Source organism: Zerene cesonia, chromosome 13, assembly GCF_012273895.1.
Source record: "Zerene cesonia ecotype Mississippi chromosome 13, Zerene_cesonia_1.1, whole genome shotgun sequence".
Lineage (NCBI taxonomy): Eukaryota > Metazoa > Arthropoda > Insecta > Lepidoptera > Pieridae > Zerene > Zerene cesonia.
The window spans coordinates 9,347,200-9,361,534 of NC_052114.1; the positions used below are offsets into that span (position 1 = coordinate 9,347,200).

The 14,335-nt window shown below is 31.2% G+C and overlaps 3 protein-coding genes across 3 annotated transcripts in view; 2 read left to right on the forward strand and 1 right to left on the reverse strand.

The window, feature by feature from the left end:
• Nucleotides 1-1,811, forward strand: part of LOC119831457 (spermine synthase) — a 4,578-nt gene extending 2,767 nt beyond the window's left edge. The window contains 2 exon segments of the mRNA XM_038354802.1: nucleotides 5-298; nucleotides 1,317-1,811. Of these exon segments, the coding sequence (XP_038210730.1) occupies nucleotides 5-298; nucleotides 1,317-1,478 (456 nt within the window). The 3' untranslated portion in view covers nucleotides 1,479-1,811.
• Nucleotides 1,812-4,894: 3,083 nt separating this feature from the next.
• On the reverse strand, nucleotides 4,895-6,775 carry LOC119831246 (charged multivesicular body protein 1b). The gene is made up of 4 exons (XM_038354540.1): nucleotides 6,570-6,775; nucleotides 6,101-6,345; nucleotides 5,739-5,959; nucleotides 4,895-5,297 (listed from the first exon to the last, which is right to left on the reverse strand). Exons 1-4 carry the CDS (start codon nucleotides 6,589-6,591, stop codon nucleotides 5,174-5,176), a joined length of 612 nt encoding a protein of 203 aa, XP_038210468.1. The 5' UTR covers nucleotides 6,592-6,775; the 3' UTR covers nucleotides 4,895-5,173.
• A 520-nt stretch (nucleotides 6,776-7,295) lies between these two features.
• Nucleotides 7,296-14,299, forward strand: LOC119831093 (akirin-like). The gene is made up of 5 exons (XM_038354348.1): nucleotides 7,296-7,723; nucleotides 11,231-11,406; nucleotides 12,182-12,307; nucleotides 12,806-12,890; nucleotides 13,320-14,299. The coding sequence occupies exons 1-5, from the start codon at nucleotides 7,552-7,554 to the stop codon at nucleotides 13,328-13,330; spliced, it is 570 nt and encodes a 189-aa protein (XP_038210276.1). The 5' UTR covers nucleotides 7,296-7,551; the 3' UTR covers nucleotides 13,331-14,299.
• The last annotated feature ends 36 nt before the right edge of the window (nucleotides 14,300-14,335 follow it).

The window sequence follows — 14,335 nt, forward strand, 5'->3', positions numbered from 1 at the left end:
TAAGTTCTTGTCACGAGAGTGCATGTTATTCACAGTGTAATTTCTTTTCTGTACCAACATCATTTTTTTTTACCATCTACACCAAGAACAAACCCATACTCGGCAGATAATCGTCGAAGACTGCATGCTCACCGTGGAGAAGTTCATAAGCGAGAACAAAAAGGTCGACTACATATTCGGCGACCTCACCGACATACCGATATCGGACGCGCCGTGCGGCGAGCTCTGGGAGTTCATGATCAACATACTCAACTCCGCCTTCAAGATACTCAAGCCGACCGGCAAGTTCATGACGCACGTGAGTCCGCCATTTTGATGTGACGGTAACTTTTTGCGGGCGCGAAAACCGGTTCGTTACGTAACACGTGTTTTTTTTATGTCACCGTCAGCAATGGAGCTGGTGGGACGCCTGATAATAAGCGCTACCACCGCCCATGGACCTTACGCATCTACAAATGGATTCATCATCATCATCATCAGCCCATATATGTTCCCACTGCTGGGACACAGGCCTCCTATGAGGGTCTAGGCCATAATCCACCACGCTGGCCAAGTGCGTGTTGACAGATGTCGCATGTCGTCGAACTTTTGATTCTTGGACATGCCGGTTTCCTCACGATGTATGTACAAATGGATTGCCGACTATAAATTGAAAAGGGTTTGAGAAAGGATTGATGAGAAGAATAAAGGATAGGACTGGGAAGGGTAAGAAAAAGGATATGATTTTACGCGTTACGGCGCCATTGTATATGTATTAGATTTTAGTTCCGTCGGGTCTCCCGAGACACTTATTTCGTTAATTTGTGTAATAATATAAGAATCCTGTTTTTGTATCAAGTACTCTGTTGGTACAGTTTGAAAGTCAAGTTTGATTTATAACAACATAATTCATATTATTTAGATTTTTGAACAACCACTAGATAGGTGTTGTAGTTTTTGTTTATCTAATTGAAGACGAATAATTTTCATCAAGGTCTTCAAATAGAAGAATTTGTAATGTATGAGTGAGATAAAATGAGAATTGATATGTGATTGTTCTATTGATACGTTTGTTATTGGAACACATTCAGTATTAGACATACTAGACTCTCGTCCCGGCTTCGGATATCAAGACACCTGTTTTATTCCAAGGGAGTATTTAATCGGGAAAAGAAGTACCCTATCACCCAAGTCAGCTCATACCCTGTCTGTATACAAAATTTCATCAAAATCAGCTCAGTAGTTTCAGCGTGCTTGACGGACAAGCAGCCAAATAAACAAAGTTTCCCATTATTAATAATATTAGTGCGATTAGTGTGAATGTCATTTATTAACAGGGTAACGGAGCAACGTCGGCTGAATCGCTGGAGATGTACGAACAAGTGCTCACGAAGATGAAGCCAGCGGTAACATTCTCAAAGACTAAAGCGTTTGTGCCTTCATTCTTCGAGGAGTGGATCTTCTACCAAATAGCGCTCAACCAGAAGGCCGATGAGTAACCAATGCTCATGGGATAGGCTTTATTATTATTTTTTGACCTCCAATTGTGATTTACATTTTAATATTCTTATATGTAAGTATACAGGTACTTGGGCTATTAGCATTACTGAAAAATTACATACAAAATGTTGTAATAATTAAAATGGAGACCTGGCTTATTGTTAAATTAATTTTTCTATATGGAAGCAAGGTTCCACGCCTCTATGGCAATACAGATGTTATTAATACCAATTTTTCACTTGCTAAAAAATTTTAAATAATTTTGGTATTGTTGATTCAACATTTTCAGTAATATCATAAAAATTCAATTGACCATAGTTAATATTAAAATGTATGTCATAGTTATATGTATATGGTTAGTTCCTTATCTATTTGAAATCACAAAATCAGAAACATTGTTATTTTACTAAGTCATTAACGTTAAGAGCACGAACAAATCACATCTTATCATTAATAGTAAAAAGATACAGATGAAAAATCCTCATCAACTTTTCAATTTTTTTTTTTTTGTAGTTTTTACGAGTTGCTATAATTAATAAATACAAACAAATACATATTTAAGAATAAAATTTTGATGGATTGCCTTTTAGCATACAACTTACGGGTATACTTTGTATGCATGAATATTAAGACGTTTTAAACAAATTATAATACGATTTATAGTCTGTTTATAAAGGTGGGCACACACGGTCAATCCATTTGGTGCGACGAAAAATGATTTAGTTGAAATTCAGTTATTGAAAATACAATTTTTACAACACACCATCAGGATTTCACATTGAACAAATAGCCCATTATTCATATATATAATTTTATAATGGATTGTCACGTTTAATTTTCTCAATAAGACTTTATTAAACAGTATTGCCTATAATGATTAATCCTATATTTCACACGTGATTTGTTTAATATGTGTGTACAAACTCGTTTCAATAAGTATTAATAGTATCCTTACATATTAACTTTACCAGGTTTAATCATATTGACATTAATATTGTTTGCTTTAAGTTTTACTTGAAACACTACAATATACAGACACATACTTAGGTTAGTGTTAAGTTAGCGTAATGATGTGTCCATCATAGGCTTGATTTTGAGGATAAGAGCCAATTCAAAAAAGAAAAATTGAGCATCGAAAGCATTTGTCCGACCAAAATTAATACTAGCACACGTTAGAAGACAATTCATATATAAAAGTTGTGTTCAAAAATCAACATTAATAAGGGTAGAGATAGCTATACCATAGACATTATAAATAAATTAATAACTTTCATATAAAAATCACACGAGTAATGAAATTTTATGCGTAAAACCTTGGGGAAATAAATAAAAGCACACAAAAATAAACTTTCAAATGATTTTCAAAATTTTCACTTATACACACGTCACATTTCTAAAATAATATTTCCGTTACATATTATACTTTTAAATATTTTGCTATAGATGAATTTAACCACTTTGTGATGTTTATCAGTCATTTGACAATACTAAAGATTATTTTAAGGAGTTTTAGATGATAAGTGACGGCTATTAGTTTAAGAATAATTAGTTCCTCCCTGCTGCATGGTTATGATACTGCCACTAATGAGTAGCTGTGCTGAAATCACCATGATTTATTTGTTTATTCATATTATATTGTGTTAATATAATTATTTGATCCAAAGTGTGTTTTATTATTACTTTTAAGTATTTTTAATCATAACTTGAGTTTTATTGTACTCCAATATCATAGTACTAGCGGTCCACCCTAGATTCGACCGTGGTACCCATATAGCCTTCCTCAATAAATGGGCTATCACTACAAGAATATTTCACATCGGATCAATAGTTCCCGAATTTGTGTGTTCAAACAAACAAACTCTTCAACTCAATAACATTAGTATAGATTTAATTGAAACTTGCGGTTTTCTAGACAAATCTAAAATTTTGACCTTTGCCTCTTAATAAGGTTTTTTGGCACACATGGGATCAATAGGAACTTGGCACTTTATTTGTAACCCAAGATCTCTAATAAGAAATGGCTGTATCGAAATTGTAACTATTTCATGTCTAAATTCACCGGACAATGTAGAGTTAAATTGTGATTTTCTGAATTTACAGTTTTAGAAACGGATTAAAGACAAAAAAGACTCTGAAAAGTTTCGGTAACATGTGTTTTGAGATAATAAAAAAAATCTGCCACTCAGGATATCTTAAGCTTTCTAAAATTGTCCTTTTTAATTGTAATGGAAGAAAAATGAATGGTTGATTGAATATAAATTCATTCCTTTCACAATCTTTCCTTTTAAATGTCTAGATACTGAAATTAGCTTTAGTAAGTAACAAGTTAATTTTATAACGAAATCAGCTTTAGTCCCGTTCCAATGTTCATCCTACATTTTTATATTAGGAATCAACCGCACCTTTCACCCTATCCCTGTAATTATCAAGGTGCAAATAATATTTATTTATTTACCAATCGCTAACAACTTGTGTTCTATATTATAAATCAGTAATTAATACTTATTTTTATTGAGTCGCCACTGTAAGTTCAAGTCGTCGGAAAAAGAATAGGAACATATTATAATACCTTCGTAGTCTGTTTATTAATTATACTATAGACTTATTGTAAGCCAATTAATATTCAATTACGACATTAGGACTTTTCAGAGCTTGTATATTTATTTTTTTTTATATATAGAGATAAATTATTATATAAAAACAATCAATTTTAAAACTTATAAAGCATTTAATTACAATAATAACACCTTTCATATAATACAATTGGTGAATCCACATTTAGAACATAGTAAAAATAAAATCTTTTATCCTACATATTTATAAATTAAGTCTGCAATTGGTTATGAGATGGACTCAAAACGTTCATATTCATTACGAGAGATTACAATACACAAGAAATATACCTCCGGAGATATCACTAATATTGGATAAATCAAAAATTAGCTTAATTATAATGAACTCAGATTTTAAACCATAATTCTGGAATTTACCTCCCTTAACAAGTCTATAAAAAAAAGGGAAAGCAACAGCCATAGATTGAACTAGAATATAACTGATTTTAAAAAACGACCCAACTAAGAATACGATATTCGATCTGCGCAATTGTTGCAAATTAAAAAGTTAGAATGAGCAAAAATGTTTGCATAATGTTGAAAAAGTAGCCAGTGGCATTTAACAAACGTTGCAAAATAGATGCATATTTATTTAATTTGTCGTTGAAGCTCTCTCGTCTCCCATGTAAAACAACGCTTTTGTTTTTTAGAGTAAAATGACTAATCAATAATGAATCAACAAAATTACACATTGCATTATACAGGTAAATTAAGAGAGAACAAATGTAAATATGGGTGAAAATAAATGTAAATATGGGTTGACAAAGACAAAAGCTAATTTAGTCTAACCAATAAAGCCACAATACCGTTATATAACATATAATTTTATACTCATCTTGCATTTATCAGTTACATTCAGTATACATTCTAAAATGTGATAGCATACTTTCTTATAGTTCAATCTATGTAGAAATATTTTCTTGAAAACTGGATGAGTAAACTTTAAACAACAAATAAAGAGACATTAATATCATGTACATTATTGGTAAAAACAAGTAAACCAATTCAAAATAATAATCCGTTTTCAACCATTAATTGCCAGTATCACATGAAATGGAAAGTTATAAAGTGTACATTAAATATTATTCAGCCTGTCTTAACCTGGCGAGTCTCTGTGTGAGCTCGTCTTGTTCTTGTGACACCACTGTAGCTGTGCCAATGGACGTACTGGGCACTCCTGACGGTAACTCCATGTTGAGTTCCAATCTGGAAAACAATCACAATTAAATATTAATAATGTATTGTTAATTATATGTGTAACAAGTAGACAAGCTTTTAATAAACACATAAAATATAAATTGGGCATAAAGCTATGAAGAACAATTGTCTGTCTGCCTTAATATTCCAGAGTTATATCTTAAACATGGGACCAGTGATTTATGCGGAACCAACAATCTTTAAACAATACAATCAATAAATTTATGGTAAACTTTGTGTATTCTAATGTGTATTCTTATTTATCTGTTGTCAGCATTGATAAACATTAAAACAATAAACTTAAATCACGATGTATGCTTTTGAACTATAAAAAATATAAATTGTAGCTCTCCATAACTTTTCAACAGTTTGCAATCTAACGGATTAATTGAAGTTACATTAAATATGCTATTTAAAATAAAATAGCAACATATGAATATCAAAACATACCCAGCCTCATCAGCTACTTGCTGCAACAGTGTATCAACATCACCCTGGGGCACTGTAGTGGTTGTTGTTTGTGACATTGCATTTTCCATATATGAGGACTGTACATCCAAATCTTCAAACTGACTCTCAAACTTGTCCATTAGATTAGATATCTTCTCTAGGTTCATTGATTTCATTGCTGCATCCATCGCTTTGACAACACCTGCCATGGAAGTTGTTACCTAGAAAAGAGTTATTTTAATTGCATTCCTTTGTTTTGTTATATGTATCAGAAGGACATACCTATGGCAACATTATTTGTTTTCTATTTAATTTTTTTTTGAACCTCAATATTTATAATGTATTGTAATTAATGAAAATACCTTCCTTGTTGTTAATGCTGTTTGCACTCTGCTAGATACGGCATCAACTCTAGCAGACATTCGTAAATAATTCAATGCTTGATTCTTCTGTCGTATTGCATTTTCAGCGTGTATCCTTGCTCCCTCCATGTTACCTTTCTGAATAGCTTTTTTCGCCTTTTCTTTCTCCATTTTTTCTTCTTTTTCGCATTTTTTTGAATTACGCTCTAGCTCTTTTACAGCAAATTTTAAATTAAATAGATGCTCTGATGATGAAGACATGAGTCAAGGAATATTACGAAATTTGTGTGACTGGTATAAATAAAATAACGATAAAATATATGTATATCAAATAGATGTAAATATTATATTATGGATGACAAATAAAACTTTGACTTTGAAGATTTTGACGTTTTATCTAAAGTACAAGTTTGCGAAGAAAGAAAAAGTTTGAATGCAATTATTGAGTCTAAATTTTAAAAAAGGATACTCTCCATAGCAGACGAAGACATTTCGTTCCCCAGTTTGACGGCTTTATAAAAACTTTTTACACAAAAAAAAGGAGGTCTATGACCTGTACAGTATAAAGAAGGGATGTAAAAAAGGGAAAATCTTACAAGATGATCCAAGAATTAAAAAATATTATTAATTACTTATGGCCAGATGAGTCACAATTTCACAAACAAAATATTTAAATGTCAACTGTCAAGTATATCAATTGTCAAACTACTCACTATAGATAAAAAATTGTAACAGATTTATTAGAATATTACAGGGCTGCCAACTATCACTAGTACCGATCGTCTTCCCTTTTATTATTATTTTTTTATGTATATAACCTCAGTTTAATTGATTCATAAAAAACGTTGTTTCTATTAAAATTTCTGTTGACTATGTGTTCATCATTCACGTCTTCTTTCTCATTTAAAATAATTGTAGAATTAAAACGTATTCGCATGTATGCAAAATATAAAGTTAACTTAAGCCATTCTTCATTTTGCTACATTTATCTGCGGTCGGTAATTAACATTTAGCACGTCGTGCATATAATTTATATAAAAACTACTTTGATAGAAAATATATATTTTAAAATCAATTACCCTCGTATCACATATGCACCACCGAAATTCAGAAGAAGTATTAGTTTGTCCATGGAATAAGTGGTTTTCTGAATGTTGGTAGACTGGTAAAACAATAAAATTGTCAAAATTGCACAGCAATCGAAAAGTCACCGACTGACTTGAACCGAAGTCGGGTTTGGGATTTGGAAGTAAGAGAACGAAGTTACGATAAATAATCTCAAATATTCAGTAAAATCCTCCATGATATTATAGTAGAACTAATTATTTTAAATTTTTGGTGTTATTTTTTGTTAGAATATAACAATATTTTTGTAGATTTCTTTGTTTTGTGACAAAAATAGTTTAGTCGTATCAAGTCGCTAAAGGACGTTTGCTGGGCGTAAAAAGAAAATGGCGTGTGCAACTCTGAAAAGAAATTTAGATTGGGAGGCGCAGATGCCTGCCAAGAGGCGTAGATGTGCTCCATTTGCTGCAAGCTCGAGTACAAGTCCTGGTATTAAAGTTGAACCCAGAAGTTCTTTATTTGGGGAGACCGTTAGTGCACCTGTAAAATTAACTCCAGGTTTGTTTATTTTTGTTTTAATGTTAACTTTATAATGCTAACAATTTCATAACTCAAGCCTTAACCTAAATATCCTAAAAACATCGGTCATATATGGACAAAGTATGCTTCTGTTAATTGTTAGCTATATAATTTATCGACTTTGTTTTATATCATGAATATTTTTATCGTGTAAGAGAGAGAAAGAAGATGTGCGATGACCGTTGGGCGTATTGACTTTGTTGTTTTTTTACATTATTGTCGAATGCCTTTTGTTGAAATCGAGTGTTAATACGAAAAACTAACTTTGAAAGAAACCTCTTACATGCATACTTGCAAGATTTTTTGTGATTCTTTAGAATGTATTGCTTAATTGGGACTTGGAAACAATGTTTTCGATGTGTCGCAAGCAATAAAACATAAATAAGCATTATTAAGTGTTTTACTACTGTAAGCATAAGTTACAAAAGCCTCAATTCGTGTTCTATATTTCGCATTGAATTCTTAAGATAATATTTTCACTCTCTACTCACACTCTCTCTTACCTAAATTTTTTTGTAAAAAATTATTACCTAATAAAAATTTATTTGTTTGAATTGTGGTAATACAGAGTTCACATGTTCAGCAGTAATATAGTCCACACAATTCGCCAAACAACTGGCATACAAATATTATATTTTCAAGTACATTATCATATTTTAATAATTAGATTAGAGAGAATCATTATATGTTATCGGAGAGAATCATTATATGGTATAGAGAAGAAATTTTGATATGTTATCATTAATAATAAATTAATTTTATGTCTAATTGTTTATCATCTAAAAAATTCATTTACTGAATAGAAACATCTCTCTGTTAACCACATTTTTAATTTCCTATGTGTTAAATTTATAGACTTTTCTCAAATTAAAGAAATTTATAGAAAGTATGTGATTAAATACTTGTTTAAGATTAATCAGAGGCAATCTTTGATCAAGAAAATTAAACTAAACTAAACTCAAGGATATGTTTACATTTTCGAATAAATTAAACAGAATTCAGATTTTTCAATGTAAATAATTGAATGCTAATTATTTTCCTCTTTCATTGGTGAATAATAGATATTCTTGACATCTGAGGATGATCATTGAGTTATAATTTGCTTTGATTTACATGATAAGACTACATTTTGGCTCAATTGATATCAAGACAATCAATATTTTATTGCTTATTAACAAAAATAATTTATTTTTTTCATCCATGTTTTATTTATCATTAACATATAGTAATGACATAATATGTTATTATTAAAATACCAGACACTACAAGTCTGAAAGTGTTTCAGCTGCTAATTCATTTGTTTTACTTAAATAGTTGTCTGCCATATGGAATTTTAATAATTCTAATTCACCAGGAATACAAATTTTAATTGTGTTTTGCAGTATAGCATTTTACATATCAATAGTTTATTTTTAACAAGTAACTTTCTGCTTCTATTATCATGTTTGTCACACATATTTAAAACTTTGTCATAATGTAATAAAAACATTTTATTGTTTTGCCATACATCTTAAAATTATCTATTTCAATTGTAATTAAGATTGGTTTTTTGTATGTATAAATTAATATAATATATTTATAAACTAATTTACAACTACATTATTTCAATGTAAATGAACAAAAGATTGTTGTCTTGGTATACTGCTTAAAAAAGAACTAAAATTGTATAGTTCACAGTTTTAACCATGATGGATATAGAAAAAAAATCTTTCAGTCCACATAAAGGTATACAATTGGGTAAATAGATTTGAAAGTTATTAATTTATACTATTACTAAGTATGCAACTGACACTGTCTAGGTTCGAACTTTAATCTGATTTTCATCCAAACTTTGTCAGAGCAATAACTAACACGAGAAATATTATTACAATTTGGTGCAGTCGTCCAAATTTATGTGCAAACATGCATTACACAGTACAGTTATATTGATTTTCAGAAATAGATAAGTTTTAGAAGAAATGTATATAAAAAAGTTCCATAGATCCATAACTATTTGCTGTATGTTCTAGAATGGAATGCATAAAAATTATGTAAATCTTAAATTAATTGTAGATATAGTTGTTTTCATTCCCCTTTATCTATTAGTTTTCATTTTGTTCTAAATATTTAATGATTAGTATACTAAAGTTTCTCTATGGTAATAGTTGTCTTAAAATTAATTTTATCACTTTCATAAAACAAAAGTTAACAATAAAGTGACCAAAGTTTTTCATATTATCTCTAATCAAAGTCACATAAATAATTGTTTTTTGACTTGACTATTCTTATATCTAGATCCTGTCATCAATAAATGTGGATTGTCTCCTCAATCAGCTATTACATGAACATTTGTGGGTTCTTATTTTTTTAGGAATCATGTATTGATATGTGTTAATTAAACTGATCCTTCTATTGCTCTAGCACTTTTTTGTAGTTTTTTTTTTTAAATGTGACATGTGCCAAATCATAAATATAAGAAAATAAAATATTGCAATTAAAATTGCTCACATTTTAGGTTCATGCAGAAAAAACTTTAATTTTACAATATATTGCCGACTGAATATAAATTATAATATTGCTAATTGATTTTTAGTTGTATGTGCTTCTTTTAGATTTAATTTTCTTGGTCATAATACAATTTGATTTCATATTATGTATAGATGTATTGAAGTATTTAATGTATCTTTTTACTGTTAAAGCAAAGCATGTACTTAAAAAACTTGATTTTGTACTTTATCAGTATTTAAATATTTTAAATTAATTTTCTCCTCTGTAATTCGAAATAAATGCACATTTGTTACTGAGCAAGCTCATGCTTAACAGTATTGTGTAGGTCAGTTTTTTTAAATATGTAATTATTTGTGATAAAGCATTTATCTCATTTTTGTCTAAGACACCCACTTACTTGATTCACCCAAAACTGTAACTTTTCAAACAATATTTAGTATGCTTTTTGCTGTGAAGAATATTAAAGAATATGTCAGAAATAGATGCATCTGTTCTAAAATGTTGAGTTTTGATATTCAGACATTTATGCATAAATTTTTGAGTATATTTGTTATCTGATAGACACTAATTGCCCAAAAATTTTGCAACATTAATTGTAAAGTCTTCAATTATTAAAACAATTTGTTTACATATGTCTTCATAAGAAATTAATGTCCTTGTTGTGCTCACTCTAACTGAATAGGAAGTTTATCGGAATAAAAGATTTAATGTAACAGAGTTATTGTGTGATTCAAGAAAGTACAGGTTCATATCTGTTCTGTTTTGTGACGTCATAGGTTATAACGAATTTATTAATTTCGATGCAAGAGTCGGGCAGGCAGGATGGTAAAAGTGTTTCTAATCTTATCGTATAAGAATAGCTAATCGTATTTTTCAAATTACACTTGATACGAAATTGGTTTCGTTAACGGTCCTACCCATAGTTGAATTGCATAGTACACTGTATTAAAAACAAATAATTCTATGAATGATAACATTCGTGTTGGCGGCTGTCCGCAGAGCGCATGGCGCAGGAGATCTGCGACGAGATCAAGCGGCTGCAGCGGCGCCGGCAGCTGCGCGTGGCGACCGGCGCGTCGTGCTCGTCGTCGAGCGGCAGCGAGGGCGACGCGTCGCCGCCGCACCGCGACCACGCGCAGCGCGCGCACCACCGCGCCTTGTTCACTTTCAAACAGGTGACTCTTTTATACTACCAAACTCGAACATTTATTGATTCAATTATACTTCTTCTAGAAGTTAGTTATTATAGTTAGTAGTGTGTTGACTGCAACTCTGAAACATGTTGATTCAACTATGTTGTTAAGCAAATGATTGTCGTGGTAAACATTTGCTTAACAACAGAGTTGCATGACAGGGGGCTTAAAATATTACTTATTTTGATTCATTAATTACTTAAAGATGATAGATTTTGATTGGGTCTTTACTTTTTACACGCTTTTTATTAGCTTCACCTGTATGTTTGTTTGTAACCGACTTCTTTGGGCGCGATTTTGACCCACTTTAAACGGCCAGATTTCATTCAAACTTTGTAGATTTATTGAGGACCAATGACAATACACTAATTTGATAAAATTATTCCATTTTTCAATTTGCAAAATATGATAAAAGCGTGTTTTTTAGTTTTTTTAAACTATTATAATATATTATTAGAATGGAATTTTACCTGTCTTTCCTTCAATTGGCCATTTCACTTGCAGAGGGGCTACCTCTCTGCAACTGCTTTGTCCGCTTTTAATGCGTTCCCGTCGTCAATTGGCGCCTTATATAATATAAACAGCATATGCAATCAATCAATCAATCAGACATAAGGGATAATCGACAAAAATCCAAACGCAAATGCTGCATATGTCCATGGACGTTAAAAAACTGACATCTATATATTTTGACATATTTATCCCGATTCTGATTCGATTTTATAAAACAAAAAAAACATATTTTCATCTCGCGCAGGTGCGTTTGATCTGCGAGCGCATGCTCCGCGAGCAGGAGGCGGCTCTCCGCGCGGAGTACGAGTCGGCGCTCAGCAACAAGCTCGCCGAGCAGTACGAGGCCTTCGTGCGCTTCAACATTGACCAGGTATGTGTACTTAGTATCAACGTGGCGATGCGACTCAAAATAACATTTGTATTTAAATTCGTAATAATTTAAACCATTATTGACATGCAATAAGTTTATTCATTTACATCAATGGATGTATCCAGACCGCATATTATGATATAAAATCAACCGAGTGTCATGGGAATATTTCATTGTTGTAAATAAAAAGTTCTTAGCAATTTTTCCATTTTTGCACACACAATTTCCTTGAAAGTACAGGAAAATGTATAGTAGAATACAAAGGTCATGATTCTTCTTTTTTTTTATAAAGATATCAATCCAAGAATTAATTATCTATTTATTGAAATTGATAACATTTTTTTGTTATTATGTGGCACTTACCTCTCACATCATCACTCTGATATCATGTCAGTGCATATTGATGAGAAGTTTTATCGCGCAAACTACTTATTGTTTGATTTTAACGTAACACTACAGATAGTTTAATATAAATTATTTTTGACGACTCACTTGCAGGTGCAGCGCCGGCCGCCGCCCGCCACGTGCATGCCGCTCGGGATGGACGCCGAGCACCACATGCACCAGGACCTCGTGCCTAGCTGTGAGTATTCACTGACACTCTTAGAAGAAAGAAGAGAGATATTTTGTTTATTTCAACATCACGCTACAAATTATCCTATATGTTTAATCTAACAAAAAAAATAAAGCGTAGTAGTAGCAGTGTGACACTGAAAAGAATGCTTCTTAGCAGTGCTGAATTTCAGTTGTGACCTATTTGTTGTCCCATTACATTTGGTGAAAAAGGTTCCAAAAGCACACCATACGCAATTCTTGGCCGTGGGTGCACTTTCAGTGCTCTAATAAAGAGATTATAGACGTCATGTATATAATTTTATTTATATGAAAATTAGAGAAACCACTAATTTGTGTAGTTAATTTTTAATTTGTTTTGAAGTTAATATGCAACTTTAAAATCTCTAAATAGTATGCCCTGAAATAATAATAAAGGTGATTTTATGACTTGTTTCAGATCTCTCCTAATAAAAACAAAGGGTCGCACGTGGCGCGGATCTGCAGATATATCAAGACAAACATATTTTGGTATATGTGAATATTATATGCGGGATTATCCTAATGATACAAGACATTGATTGTGATTGCGAGCGGAACTTACCTGTGATCACAACACTAGCCATTAATATACAGTATTAAAATATAAACTTACTCCCATTTCGTTTCTACAAAACTCCCATTTTGTTCTGACCTTATCCCAGCTAAGTTCCGCTGCTAACTTCATGCCACATAAACATAAATTAGCTTATAATGCTTTAGGTAAGATTTGCTGCATAATTGTGTTCATAGACTGACGAACTCGATGTGGATATTTGGATTGTTTAAAACAGGGGTAGACGGAGATTTCTTTTATTAATAACGCGAAAATAGACTTAGTACACAAAATTCACACAGAGTGCCTAATAAATTCATCTTCCTCATACACTGAAATTTAATTAGTTAGCCATAATTTTGATTTGTATAATTACTTTTAATTTACTCTTTAGTGTTGTCGAAATATAGTTGTAGTTATAAATTATAATGTCTTTTTTTTTTTAATCAAGCATGTGATTGTATTTTTTACCATCACACCCTGTCGGGTGTCAAATGCATTCGAATTATTAAAAGTTCTAAAATAATGCGTTATTTTAACTTTTCCTTGATACAAAGGCTTTTAGATTACTTGAATTTAGCTTTATTTATATAAGTTATTTCTCGATAATGTAATTTACGTGACGATGCTGGTAAGAAACGCACTACAAAGTAACATTATTGGGGTTCTTTTATATTATTGTTTAGTTAGTAACATTTTATTGAATACGAGCAGGATTTAATTTGTTACCACGCATATTCAATAAAAAATTAGGATAGGTCTTTTTTAAATTGTATTATCCGCTCATTATTAGTAGGTTATTGGCGTTTAAGAACTGAAAAATAAACTAGCTAAACACCAATAAATAGTTTTTCATTTATTTTCCTCACTTTCCTGACTTA

What these genes read in the sequence shown, in the direction of transcription:
- LOC119831246 (XM_038354540.1), bottom strand. Translation starts at nt 6,591, where the DNA reads ATGTCTTCGTCTGCTATGGAGA. An exon ending in GTCTTCGTCTGCTATGGAGA is followed by an intron (nt 6,346 to 6,569) that starts GTATCCTTTTTT and finishes CTTCATCATCAG; the next exon opens with AGCATCTATTTAATTTAAAA. An exon ending in CAAGTAGCTGATGAGGCTGG is followed by an intron (nt 5,298 to 5,738) that starts GTATGTTTTGAT and finishes ATTGTTTTCCAG; the next exon opens with ATTGGAACTCAACATGGAGT.
- LOC119831093 (XM_038354348.1), top strand. Translation starts at nt 7,552, where the DNA reads ATGGCGTGTGCAACTCTGAAAAGAAATTTAGATTGGGAGGCGCAGATG. An exon ending in CCTTGTTCACTTTCAAACAG is followed by an intron (nt 11,407 to 12,181) that starts GTGACTCTTTTA and finishes CATCTCGCGCAG; the next exon opens with GTGCGTTTGATCTGCGAGCG. An exon ending in TGCGCTTCAACATTGACCAG is followed by an intron (nt 12,308 to 12,805) that starts GTATGTGTACTT and finishes ACTCACTTGCAG; the next exon opens with GTGCAGCGCCGGCCGCCGCC.